Raw genomic sequence first — 13,662 nt, forward strand, 5'->3', positions numbered from 1 at the left:
CTTCAACAGCTCCTAATATTTATATTCTCAATACTTTTATATTGAGCTTCTTCCAAAAGTCAGTCTAAAAGCATAAAAAAAAACTCAACTTAAATAGCTCCTTAAAAATACCCCAATACAACAGATCTAGCTCGATTGACTTTTCCTTTAAGAGTTGTGTGCCGACCAGGGTATTTATATTCCCAATACTTTTATATATATGCACGTTTCATTTTTTATGGCCAACAAACATATCACGTATATAAACCCATTACATGAATCGTCTGAAACCATACTCCTATTTGGGTAGGAGGATTAGGGGGCAGTTTCATTGAGGAAAATGGTTAATTAGATGTTTGAGCCACATTTCGTCTGAATTATCAACAGAAACAACGTGATTTCACTGCTTGAAGTCATCTCCAGATCTTCACCGAGTGATCTGAGAGCAATTTCTCGGTTCCGCTACTCTGCTACGGATCAACATAGCATGCAGCTCAACGCAAAGTACCTGCATGGCTTGAAATCACTCAGCCTTACTCTGGACCACAACCATGCAGTTCTTGCTACTCTAGTCTCATGCTTGCTGAACAGCTCTCCCAACCTCAAGGATCTCAGAATCATTGTGGGTCTTCCTATACAGCTGATGCCTTCCATTCTGTCCTGTTTCCTGTTAACCGCTCGTAAAACAGCTCACCATTGGTGTTGTGTTATTAGGAGCTCCGGCACCCAGGGAGCCCCGTGCACTTGGCTGCATTACTTCCACAGCTGATAGTGTTAAGAGCACACTGACCTGACGAACAACAACATAATCGCCAACAATTAAGCTCAGTTCCTTCTCCGTGGTTCCATTGAAATTATGCATTACCTGCAGCACAAAAAAACATTAGTACTGTACATATAAATAGAAACATGCCATATACTTGTTTCGTTTTACTGCCAGTTACTCAGCTTCACCTCAGCAAGGAAGTACTGGGCTTTCTCAGCACGCTTATGTGAAGATATGATAGGTGGTGCAGATTCTCTCCTTTGCTTTTCAGAGGACATCTACAGAGAAGAAATCGTAAAAAAATGAACGCAAAAGAATTTTCACGAGTTATCATAACAAAGTGAAAAGTGAAAGCTCTACCTCTGCCTCAACGTCATCAAGTATAGCAGCTAATCTCAGATGGAATAACTTTTCTGCTTCCGCCTTCAACGAGATGAAAATTGCCAAGGATAAGAAATAAACGAACGTAACAAACGATGCAAAAAGAATAGCAATATATTATAAGTAGGCAATCTCACCGCGCCAACCAGCCGCTGAAGGGTCACCCGTTGTTGTTGAGACTCGACAGCTGCAAGCGCAGCTGCTGCTTCCTTTCCTAACACGGCCATGCTTGCTTTGTGCTCTATCATTCTAGCTTCTGATTGCTGAAGCTTTGTAGTGTGCTCAGCAATTGGAGCTTCTCTTACCCGTGCCTTTCTTCTAGCAATTTCAGTAGACTATTGAACAAACAAGAAGGGTCAGGGCAAATGGAAGTAGCAGTAATTGGAATTTGCTCACTTGCAGCAAAGGATTAAGCCGCTAGTACATACGAGGATCTCAGCTTCATGTCTCATCCTGCTATAGCGTTGTGCAAGACCACGAGCATCTTCCAGGGGACCACCTATAGCCATTGCTCTCAATGGGTCTATAGTCTGAAATCTCAACAAATGAAAGAAACTCAAAACGTATCTAAATGGGATCCAAATACCTCACACATAAGTGTGTTCTTATTTCTATCAGAACAGCATATATAATATATTTCAGAAGGCTTGGACTTAAACTTGCACTTATTTCAGAAAGCCCGGACTCAAACTTGCTCTAAAAAAAGCTATTCTAAACACACAAACAGAAAATTATGCATATGGTGATCAGTTCCAATATTCCATACACAAGCTACTGGTATTATATGAACCGCGAAGCAAAAGGTAAAGCAGAAACAGAATGATATGCTTGGTAACTTGGATTATTAGTATCAGAAAGTTACCGCTAAAGAGAGTATCAACATTTTGGTTTTCATGAGACTAAGACAGACTTGTGAAAATTTTACTCAAACAAAAAGGCTCCCAACACCTTGGATATTTTAGAGTGTCACCACGCCTCAGTTGTCAATGGGAACTTTCAATACAAATTCAGATCTAGAAATTTCAAGTAGTAAAGCTATGCAAAAAAATAATTCGCTTTAAATGCCCGAGATAATATTAATCTGCCTCAAAAAGTTATTCAAATCCATCCCAATCAGCAACTCGCTCCATGAGTGGTAACTGTACCCTTAAATATGCATTCCCCAATCCCCATAACACCTATATTTCCTGCCTGCGAACCAGACAACCAATCAAGAGCTTTCAAAAAACCCTTACACAAGAATTGCACAAGTAATCTCCAACTAAACATGCCTTATGTGGGAAAGTAACTCATAGATCAGTCAGCACTTACCTGAGAAGATAAAATTCTGTTGAAATCTTCATACTCTTTCTCAATATTTATCAAAGCACCTCCGTATAGTGATGCTGCTTTTCTAAGGGCTTCGTCGCTTGCATTATTTTCGCTTCCATATCTATAGCAGTCCTCAGAAAATTTTGTTCCTATGGCCAAAAGAAAAAAATAGATGCAGTTGTTTAACAAACTATTTCATAGATATTAAATTTGGAGACTTGCATACAGGTGTAGCAGCACACACTGCAAAAAGAAAAGACAAATAAAATGATTACATCCTATTTGAAATTCATGAGTTTTTAACTAAGCTAAAATAGCCTCTACAAAATATAGTGGTGATAACTATTGAAAGTAGTAGTGGTTCCTTCTCAAGATGGAGGGTGTATGATATGAATTTACCATCCTAGATAGCTGCAGACCCTGCAGTCACAAATGACTATTCTAGCTCAAAGTATCATAGTACACTAAGTTTTGGAGGGTAGATATCCTATTTCTAACCCTAACTAATGGCTCTACTATGTGAGAAAATGTAAAAAAAACATAAAAAACTAACAATGTAACTTTCTTTTGCTCTGAGGAAATCTCAACCTGACAAAATTAACCAAGGATAACTGACAAGAGCCACATAAGCATATACCCACTTCAATATGTTTGTTTCCAATAGACACCAAACCTTCAGCTGCTCTAACTATGTCCTTCTGGAAATCCTGTTAGAGTGGATACATCACATAAATGTAACAACTGCCATCATGAACTCAGTAAAGGGTATACCGCAATCATAAAATATTCACTTCCTTGGAAAAAACACTTAGAAATGCACTTAATATACAAAGACTATGTTTGATGTATATTGAACAATGTGTTGACGCTTTTTGGAGCGCCAAACACTCAACAAGAACCGTGGCGGTGCCCTCTGCACAGGGGCGGACGGTCCGCGCGCAGGGGCCGGACGGTCCGCGGCCTGGTGCGAGGCGCGGTAGTATTCTCTGCGCAGGGGCGGACTGTCCGCGGCCAGGGGCCGGACGGTCCGCGGCCTGGTGCGCAGCTGAGGCTTCTCTGCCTGACGGCCGGACGGTCCGCACCCTGGGGCCGGACGGTCCGCGCGTACGCAGAGGCGGCGGAAGTCGCCGACAGCGCCTGGATCTCGCTCCCGGGAGGGACCCCGTCGGGGAGGAGAGATCCTAGGTGGTGTCTAGGCTCGGGCCGGCCGACCTAGACTCCTCTAATCGACGTAGAGCCGAAAAGAGACGAAGAATTTGGGGATTGGGAAGCTAAACCTAAACTAGACTAGAACTACTCCTAGGATAAAATGCGAATAAAAGTTGTATTGATTCGATTGTTGATGATTACAAATCGGCCGTAGACCTCTCTTCATATAGAGGAGGGGGGCTGGACCCTTTACACGACTGGATTCCGTGTTAATTCCGCAAATCTAGCCAACAAACATAGCACAAAACTCGGAACCCTAAACTGCTCTGCGCATGCGCGGACCGTCCGGCCCACAGGCGCGGACTGTCCGGACCGCGGACCAACCGGCCTCAGGGCCGGACCGTCCGGCCGCTCAATACGGCGTTCAACATATGCCCCCCTGCCTTTTGGTGGAGCTAAGCAAACCAAAAGCAACTAACTCGATGTGATTACATCGGTTTTCTTAGGCATCCTGCCACATACTAGGATGATACTGTTTGAGGAAACGCCCATTCAAAGCCTTAGGCAAGTCCTTGCCTTGTAATGTTTGCAGCAAATAGGCGTTGCCAGACATCACCTGTTTTACTTTATAAGGGCCTTCCCAGCTTGGTGACCATTTCCCGAACTTCCTGTCTTTACTCCTTAGAGGCAGAATGGTCTTCCACACCAGGTCCCCTACTTGAAATGATTTTGCTTTGACCTTCTTGTTGTAGGCCCTGGCTACCATGATCTTGTCTTTCTCTATTGCTCCCAAAGCTATCATCCTCTTGTCGGTCACCTCATCAATATTATCCATCATTGAATTATAATAATCAGTAGCATTTAAATCATTTTGTCTGGCGAACCTGACAGCATTCAAACTTATCTCCACAGGTAACATTGCTTCCTGCCCATAGACAAGCTCAAAAGGAGACACTTGAGTAGCCCTATGTTTAGATATCCTATGAGCCCATAAAGCTTCAGATAAAATCTTATGTCAATGTTTAGGATTATCAGATATCTTCTTTTTTATCAAATTAATCAATGTCCTATTACTAGACTCGGCCTGTCCATTGGCCTGAGCATAATATGGAGATGAATTAAGCAGCTTAATTCTGTATAATTCAGCAAATTCACGTACCTCCTTTGACATAAAAGAAGTACCTTGATCTGTAGTTAAGGTTTGGGGAATGCCGAATCTATGAATAATATGCTCAGTTATAAACTCAATTACCTCCTTGTGTGTCATGTTCTTTAGAGCAACGGCTTCAGTCCATTTGGTGAAGTAGTCAGTGGCAACTAACACAAACCGATGCCCCTTTGATGATGAAGGATGAATTTCTCCAATAAAGTCTAATCCCCATACTCTGAACGGCCAAGGTTTGATGATAGGATGTAATTCGGCTGCAGGGACTAATTGTAGGTCGCCGAATTTTTGACACACTTGGCAACCCTTGTAGTACTTGAAACAATCAGCTATCATACTAGGCCAATAAAAACCAGACCTTCGCAACAACCACTTCATCTTTGGAGCTGATTGATGAGTACCACAAATTCCTTCATGTACTTCGGCCATGGCTAATATAGCATCATCTGGGCCCAAGCACTTAAGCAGGATATCATTGACTGTTCGGCGGTAAAGTTCATCACTCATCAAAACATACTTGAAAGCTGTTCGCCGAATGTTCTTATCTGTCCTTATATTGGGATTTCGTAGATAATTAATTATAGGTGTCCTCCAATCACTTGCATCGGCCTCATTGTCGGCCGAATTGATCAAAAGAACATTTCTGGTAACCCCGGACGGTCTGGCGTCATCACGCGGACGGTCCGCGACCTGGGAATTTGGCTTTGCACCGGTTATCAGATTTTCAGTTTTGTGAAACTTTCCTCTCTTTATCCGATAACCTGACGCATCTTGTGCCAAATCGTTAGCTCTATGATTCTCAACTCTAGAGATATGCCGAATACTGAATTCGTCAAAAGAATGAATTATGCTCCAACATTTCTCAAGGTAACTATTTAGAGTACCATCAAAACATTGATATTCTTCTAACACTTGTTGGACAATCAGCTGAGAATCACCAAATACCTTCACATGTTTTACTCCCATACCATTTAAAAGTTCTAAGCCGAATAGGAGGGCCTCATATTCAGCTTGATTATTAGTGCAATAAGTTTTCAATCGGCTAGAGAAGTCAAAGGAGACATTACTTGGTGAAACAAGCACAATGCCAATTCCTTGCCCTTCATTGCAAACCGATCCATCAAAATATAAAGTCCAAGGAGTAATAGTGAGGTATGACATGTCTAGTTCATGAATATCATTAACCCGATGTTCTACAATGAAATCCGCTATGACTTGGCCTTTCATAGATTTCAATGGTTCATAGGCCAAGTCATATTCTACGAGTGCATAAGCCCATTTACCAATTCTACCACTCATAATTGGGTTATGCAACATGTATTTGATCACATCGGCTTGACCGGAAACAGTACAATGACTAGACAGTAAATAACATCTACATTTGGTGCATGCAAAAAACAAGCATAAGCATAACTTTTCAATAAAAGTGTACCTTGTTTCAGCATCCATCAACCTTCGGCTTAGATATGTCACCACATGCTCCTTTCCCTTAGTTTCTTGTGTCAGAACAGCCCCAATGACCTTATCCTCAGCTGCAATGTATAATCGGAATGGTACTCCTGCTTGTGGTGCTTTTAATACGGGAGCCGAAGATAAGTATTTTTTGATGAGATCAAATGCTTCCTGCTGCTCTGCCCCCCAAGCGAATTCGGCATCATTCTTAAGCCGAAGAATAGGGGTGAACGCGTCAATCTTCCCGGCTAGGTTAGAAATAAACCTTCGCAAATAATTCACCTTGCCGAGAAACCTCTGTACCTCGACCTTACAGGTCGGAGGTCCTACATTCCGAATAGACTTGATTCGGTCAGGGTCTATCTCTATACCATGTTCATGTATGACAAATCCTAAAAACTTACCAGCCGACACTCCAAAAGCACATTTACGTGGGTTCATTTTCAAACCATACTGACGCATTTTATCAAAGGCTTTGCGCAAACCAGCTATATGAGAACTAAACTCAGCCGATTTGACTACAATATCATCAATGTAAACTTCCACAGTGTTTCCTAACAATTCATGGAAGATCAAATTCATAGCTCTCTGATAAGTAGCACCAGCATTTTTAAGACCAAATGTCATGACAACCCACTCAAATAAACCAATGAAGCCTGGACATATAAAGGCCGTTTTAGACGCATCTTCTTCGGCCATGAAAATCTGATTATATTCGGCATTACCATCAAGGAAGCTAATAATTCTATTTCCTGATGCATTATTGATTAATGTGTCGGCTATGGGCATGGGATATTCGTCTTTAGGAGTTGCTCTATTTAAATTGCGAAAATCAATGCATACTCTAAGTTTACCTGTCTCCTTCTTCTCCACCGGCACAATATTGGAGACCCACTCTGCGTATCTGCAAGGTCTGATAAAATCAGCTTCTAGCAGCCGGTGGATTTCGTCCTTGATGCGTGGGAGAAGATCCGGACGAAATGTTCTGGCTCTTTGCTTGAAAGGTCTGAAACCAGATTTAATAGGCAGCCGATGCTCTACGATCTCTCGGCTTAATCCAGGCATCTCAGTATAATTCCAAGCAAAGCAATCTGAATATTCCTTCAATAGACCGATTATCTCATTTCTAGAATCGGTCTCCAGGGTCTTGTTTACAAAAGTCGGCCTTGGAGTTTTACCATCTCCTATGTCAATCTCCTCCAAAGGATCGGCCGATGTAAACCCCTATCCTAGTTTATCAAGATCTCTGAATTCCTCTATCATGTCCCCCACAGAGGAATCAGATGATCTTTGTGCGATGGCGGACTTTCCGGTCTCAGGGACCGGATCATCCGTAATATTGTCTTTCCGCTGTGGTAGATGTTCGGTCTTAAGGTCCGAACTCTTTTGTGAAAGACCAGACCATCCGGCCTTAGCGGCCGAACTGTCCGTGACCAAAGACTCATGAACTTTGTGTGTATTCATCATTTAACTTTATTTAGGATTTAGCCGATTCTCCATCGGCTCTAGCATTACAGGAATGAAACCTTTCTTATCTATACTTATGAACTGATAATCAGAAAAGTCTACTCCTGTGAGACATGTAGCAGTCTCATAAGTCCAGAGTACAGGGGCATCGGCCACAGCGATGCAGGCCGATACATCAGCACGTACTTGTTCTATGTCATCGCCTACCCATTGTATCAGCATTTGATGTAATGTAGAAGGTATACATTGATTGGCGTGAATCCAATCTCTGCCTAGGATTAAACTGTAATTTCCTTCTACATCAGCGACGAAGAATGCAGCAGCAAGGGTCTTAGTTCCGATGGTCAATTCAACGGACGTGACTCCCCTGGCTTTGATCGAACTATCAGTTCCAACACCGCTAAGGGTCATGTTGGTCTTGACAAGTTCGTCATCTTGTTTACCTAACTTTCTGTACAATGAATAAGGCATTAGATTTACAGCCGCCCCTCCATCTACCAACATCCTAGCAATCGGTATCCCATCAATGTGGCCGCGCACGAAGAGCGGCTTTAAATGGTTTACCGATTCTTTTGGTTTAGTAAAGGCAGCCTCTTTAGGACCAAAATCAAACTGGGCAACAACAGGTTCATCGTCGCCGATAATAGTACAATCGGCAGAAAATGTAATAATATTTACATCCATACCTGGGCGTTCTGGAGAAGCCTCGTAGTCGACCAGGTCTTCTCCCAGCAGGTCGTTCTCCTCCATTGATGTTGTCGTGTCGTTGGAGGCTTCCTGGTGAACGGCGGACGGTCCGCGTGGGGTGGCCGGACGGTCCGCGCCTGGTGCAGGTTGTCCAGAGACTTCCTGGTGAACGGCGGACGGTCCGCGCGTAGGGGCCGGACGGTCTGCGCTTGGTGCAGATTGACTTTCTATTTCTGTGGTCGTTTATTTTTTCTCAACAGCCTTCGGTCTCCATTTCTTTTGCGGTGGCGGGTATAATGGATGTGTGTCATTAAATGTCTTTTCCGCCTCTTTCTCCTGGCTCTCCTTTGCTCTTAGGCGCTGCAATTTTCTCTTTTGGGATCGTGTCAATCCCGCTGGGCACCATCGCGGCATGGAGTATTTTGGATCGGCTGTTTTGATGGTAGCCGTATCCTTTTCGGTTGCGTTGGCCGATTCGCCGAAAATCATCGGCCCTTTATTGTCTCCCTGTATGACAACATCTGCGGTGCCTATTTTGATGATGTCCCCTTTTGTTGTTTTTTGAGTTGCTGCAGGCATATGCCCCCCTGCCGGATTGGTCGGCCTTGAAGGCCGAGTAGTCCGGCAATCCTGTTGGGTTTGTGCCTGGTGACCGGATTGAGCAGTGCTCAATCGGTCTTGTGCTGGTGGCGTCAACCTGTTGAAAACAGATGTCTGGGGTGCCCCCCAGGCGGGATACTGTGGCATCCCAAATGGATATGGTGGCATGCCCCACATTTGATTTGGGACATATGGCGGAGGTAAATATGTGTACGGATATGGCATAGGTGGATATGGAGGTGGAGGTGTCCATGCAGGTATGTTAGGTCTCACTTGTATAGTATGACCTTTCATTTCTTCCGATTGGTGGGGTGGTCCAATCGGCCTAACCTGGCGCTGCTCATGAATGGGCGAGCGGGGTCGCTTTGTTGGCCGGTCACTGGGGCCGGCCTTCTTTTTTACGTATTTAGACAATAATTGATCAAAAGTTGGGCCGGCTTTAACCAACCGACCAGCTGCTTTAAATGTATTTGTTTTCCACGTACCTATCTCTGGTCGTCGTGGTTTGAAAGTACGTGGACGTTGTGAGTCCTGAGTACGGCCGGACCGTCCGCCAGAGCTCTCCGGACCGTCCGGTGGGGTCCCGGACCGTCTGCGCCTACGTGCCGGACCGTCCGGGATACGCAGCACGGGCTCCTGCATCTGTCTCCCTGTCTGCGCTTGCCCCCCGGTACTGGAGGCTGTGATGGTCACCTTTAGGGTCTCCCCTCCATCGAGAGTCTTCTCAGCCACCACTTTCCTGCAAGAAACTTTACGATCCTCATCGGCCTCTTTAGCATTGCCGATGATTGTCTCTTTGCCTTTATCGGCTGTGTTTGGCCGAACTAGGACTTTCTTGCCCTCGAAGTCAATCATGTTCATCGGAAAGGGCTCTGTATCCACCTGCATTTCCTGAAATTTCAATCGTCCTTCGTTAATGGCCGATTGAATCTGTCGACGGAATACATTACAATCATTAGTGGCATGAGAAAATGAGTTATGCCACTTGCAATATGCACGACGTTTTAGCTCGTCGGCGGATGAAACAGTATGATTTATTTTAATGTTGCCATTTTTAAGTAATTCATCAAATATTCTATCACACTTACCAACATTAAATGTAAACTTAACCTCCTCTTGCCGTTTCTTTTGAACCGGCTGTAAGGAGGCACAAGCCGAAGATTTGGCCTGCTTTGGCCAAACCATTTCAGCAGCATACACCTCTGCTGATTCGTCTTCTGAGCTACTTTGATCGCATTCTACTACATGTACGTTGTGACGAATTGTTTTAGCAGTTTCTTTGCTCCGGCTTTCGCAAGCCAAAGCCCTTTGGTGTAACTGTGCTAGTGTAAAAAATTGGATGCCTTCTAATCTCTCTTTCAAATAATATCGTAGACCATTAAAGGCTAATCCTACTAGCTGTTTTTCTGCTAAATGAATTTGAAAGCATCGGTTTCTTGTATCGCGGAACCTCCGGATGTAATCATTAACCGATTCGTCTTTTGTCTGTCGCGATGACACTAAATCTACCAAATCCAATTCATAATCACCGGAGAAAAAATGATCATGAAATTTTTGTTCTAGATCCCCCCATGATGAAATGGAATTAGGAGGTAAAGTGGCATACCATGCAAACGCGGTTCCTGTTAGCGATAATGAAAATAAACGTACGCGAAATGCCTCTGTGTCGGCCAATTCTCCCAATTGTGCTAAGAACTGGCCTATATGTTCACGTGTGTTTTTCCCTTGATCACCCGAAAATTTTGCGAATTCGGGTATCCTGGTTCCCTGTGGGTATGGGTGGTGATCAAATCGGCTGTCATAAGGTTTCCGATATGATTGCCCCCCAGGGACCATGCTTACTCCGAGCTTATCTCGGAACGCCCCGGCTATTTCTTCCCTTACTATATCAATGGCAGCCGGTGCGAGACCACCGGCTCTCTGGTCAAACATAGGTGGGGTTGGCTGGTCATTAGCGTGTTGTCTTTCCCCCCATTGGTTTGAGTTACGTGGTGCATTTTCATTTGCCCTATATGGGTCATAGGTTTGATCGTTTCTTTCCGGCCTTCTAGGTGGGGCCGGAAAGCTTTCCTGGGCTTTGGATCCTGAATTAATGGGCTGGTGCATCGCATAGTGTGATGGGAAGTGTTGCTGGGACGGGCGAGGATTCATGTAATAATCCTCCTCAAAAGACTCATGCGCGGACTGTCCGGATACGTACCCGGACCGTCCGTGGTTATATGCGGACCGTCCGTCGTTGTATGCGGACCGTCCGACTGGGTAGTTTGGGTTCTGTGCCGTGTGTGGTGGCCCGGGCGCATATCTAGGTAACTCATTGAAAATAGGCCCGACTGTTGTTGGCCCGGACGGTCCGCGATCACGTGCGGACGGTCCGGGCATGTGCAGATCGGCTAGTTTGCTGCCGATTTGCGGTTGCTTAGGGTATGTGTCCATCGGCATCCCATAAAGGGGTTGTGACTGGTCGTGACAACCTGTAGCCGATGTGTTACACGCGTTATCTCCTAACTCAACCTCGTGCGAAGGAAAATTTGCGGTACTAGATTTATCAAATGCACGTACTAGTCTCTTAAGATCGCTTTGCATACCCCCTATGATGTTCTGCATTTGTTCACGCTGATCTTCTACATAATTTCTAAGAGACTGCAGATCGTTGGTATTACTTACATCGGGGATATCTGGCGTGGGTTGGAGCGAAGCCGGATCCGTCGCCCGATGTCGGATGACCTTATTGTTCCTGTCCACTTTGAAGTTGGCCAAGAACTTTGCTTTCGCCTCCTGGATCATCCGCTCCTTGTGCTCCTCAAACTGGAGCTGCTCGTCAGCCGGCAAGGTTTCCCAAGTCGGCTCTATGATGTTGCTTGGAGAAATATCAGAGCTATCCCTTGAACCGGCCATTGAGGGCCGATTTGATAAGCTTAGATATGTCGTCCCCAGCGGAGTCGCCAAAAGTATGTTGACGCTTTTTGGAGCGCCAAACACTCAACAAGAACCGTGGCGGTGCCCTCTGCACAGGGACGAACGGTCCGCGCGCAGGGGCCGGACGGTCCGCGGCCTGGTGCGAGGCGCAGTAGTATTCTCTGCGCAGGGGCAGACTGTCCGCGGCCAGGGGCCGGATGGTCCGCGGCCTGGTGCGCAGCTGAGGCTTCTCTGCCTGACGGCCGGACGGTCCGCACCCTGGGGCCGGACGGTCCGCGCGTACGCAGAGGCGGCGGAAGTCGCCGACAGCGCCTGGATCTCGCTCCCGGGAGGGACCCCGTCGGGGAGGAGAGATCCTAGGTGGTGTCTAGGCTCGGGCCGGCCGACCTAGACTCCTCTAATCGACGTAGAGCCGAAAAGAGACGAAGAATTTGGGGATTGGGAAGCTAAACCTAAACTAGACTAGAACTACTCCTAGGATAAAATGCGAATAAAAGTTGTATTGATTCGATTGTTGATGATTACAAATCGGCCGTAGACCTCTCTTTATATAGAGGAGGGGGGCTGGACCCTTTACACGACTGGATTCCGTGTTAATTCCGCAAATCTAGCCAACAAACATAGCACAAAACTCGGAACCCTAAACTGCTCTGCGCATGCGCGGACCGTCCGGCCCACAGGCGCGGACTGTCCGGACCGCGGACCGTCCGGCCTCAGGGCCGGACCGTCCGGCCGCTCAATACGGCGTTCAACACAATGCAAATGCAACATCAGTTTTTGGCCAGGTGTTCACATCAATAGATTGGTCAAAAGGGCATCTATAATTCCCAGGAGTTCTGGGAGAAGAAGATAACCACGGACGGGTTTCTGTACCACCTGGCGAACGTCACCTTTTACACCGACTCGCTCCTGGAAGGCCACCCTTGCGAGGGCATCTGCAAGTTCCTGGTGATGAACGCGAGGGTCCTCAAGAGATCATATATACTCCCATGAACTGACTGAGTAACTGGACTGGACATGGTTAACTTCCATCACATAAACCAGAGAATCCAATCAAACAAAACACAACGGAGGTACTGTAGAAATCATAGGACACGCAGTAGGAGTACAGGACTACATGTACGCCGGTAGCATTTGCTCGTTATGCTGGATAAATTTACAACATACCAGACCACCTATCCGAATCCCAGAGCCGAGGCGAGCATGACAAAAAACAGCAAAATCAACACGAAAAATGGAAGTCAACACCAACGGGAAGTTCGAGCGGGGATCTATCGAACCGGCTATCTACAATGAATCGCTTCCTCGGATCGAATCGGTGGCAGATCAGGGGGGACACGGCTATACCTCGGCGTCGTTGATCTGCCCCATCCGCCTTGCTGCCCTCTTAATTGCGTCGAACCCCACGCGCCACCCAAAGTTCTGACCCTGCCCGTGTCGCCTTTTGGTGAGTTGTGGTTGCGGATGTGCGCCCCGGACATGGCCGAGACCACCACGTTGGCATGCGCCACGGCGGCGAGGAGGCCCGCGTGGTCCTCCAGTGACGCCTCCACCAGCCGCGCGCCCTGGGCCTTGAAGGAGAGCAACATCTGGAGCTTGTCGATGTCTAGGCCGATCTCCGCCCGCAGCAGGACCAGCGTCGGGTGCCCTTGCGCCAGGCTCGCCCGCACGAGCCGCCGCCCGATGTACCCAGTGCCGCCCACCACCAGCACCCGGCTCTTCTCCATGGCTCTGGCTCGCGAGAGGACGACTGATGGATTGGGACGATTGAGGGGGCGGCAGCAAATAA

At 46.3% G+C, this 13,662-nt stretch overlaps 2 protein-coding genes across 2 annotated transcripts; both read right to left on the reverse strand.

The window, feature by feature from the left end:
* Positions 1 to 721: 721 nt before the first annotated feature.
* LOC103634441 (SH3 domain-containing protein 3) lies at positions 722 to 3,166 on the reverse strand (the record flags this gene model as incomplete). The annotated part of the gene is made up of 7 exons (XM_008655963.3): positions 3,075 to 3,166; positions 2,438 to 2,586; positions 1,555 to 1,656; positions 1,264 to 1,461; positions 1,106 to 1,168; positions 934 to 1,023; positions 722 to 844 (listed from the first exon to the last, which is right to left on the reverse strand). Coding segments are annotated over exons 3-7 (555 nt in total), but the record flags the coding sequence as incomplete, so codon positions are not given.
* Positions 2,240 to 13,600, reverse strand: LOC103634442 (pinoresinol reductase 2-like). Its single transcript, XM_035961255.1, has 4 exons — positions 13,301 to 13,600; positions 3,111 to 3,144; positions 2,438 to 2,586; positions 2,240 to 2,317 (listed from the first exon to the last, which is right to left on the reverse strand). The coding sequence occupies exons 1-4, from the start codon at positions 13,598 to 13,600 to the stop codon at positions 2,240 to 2,242; spliced, it is 561 nt and encodes a 186-aa protein (XP_035817148.1).
* Between the last annotated feature and the right edge of the window lie 62 nt (positions 13,601 to 13,662).

Source organism: Zea mays, chromosome 7, assembly GCF_902167145.1.
Source record: "Zea mays cultivar B73 chromosome 7, Zm-B73-REFERENCE-NAM-5.0, whole genome shotgun sequence".
Lineage (NCBI taxonomy): Eukaryota > Viridiplantae > Streptophyta > Magnoliopsida > Poales > Poaceae > Zea > Zea mays.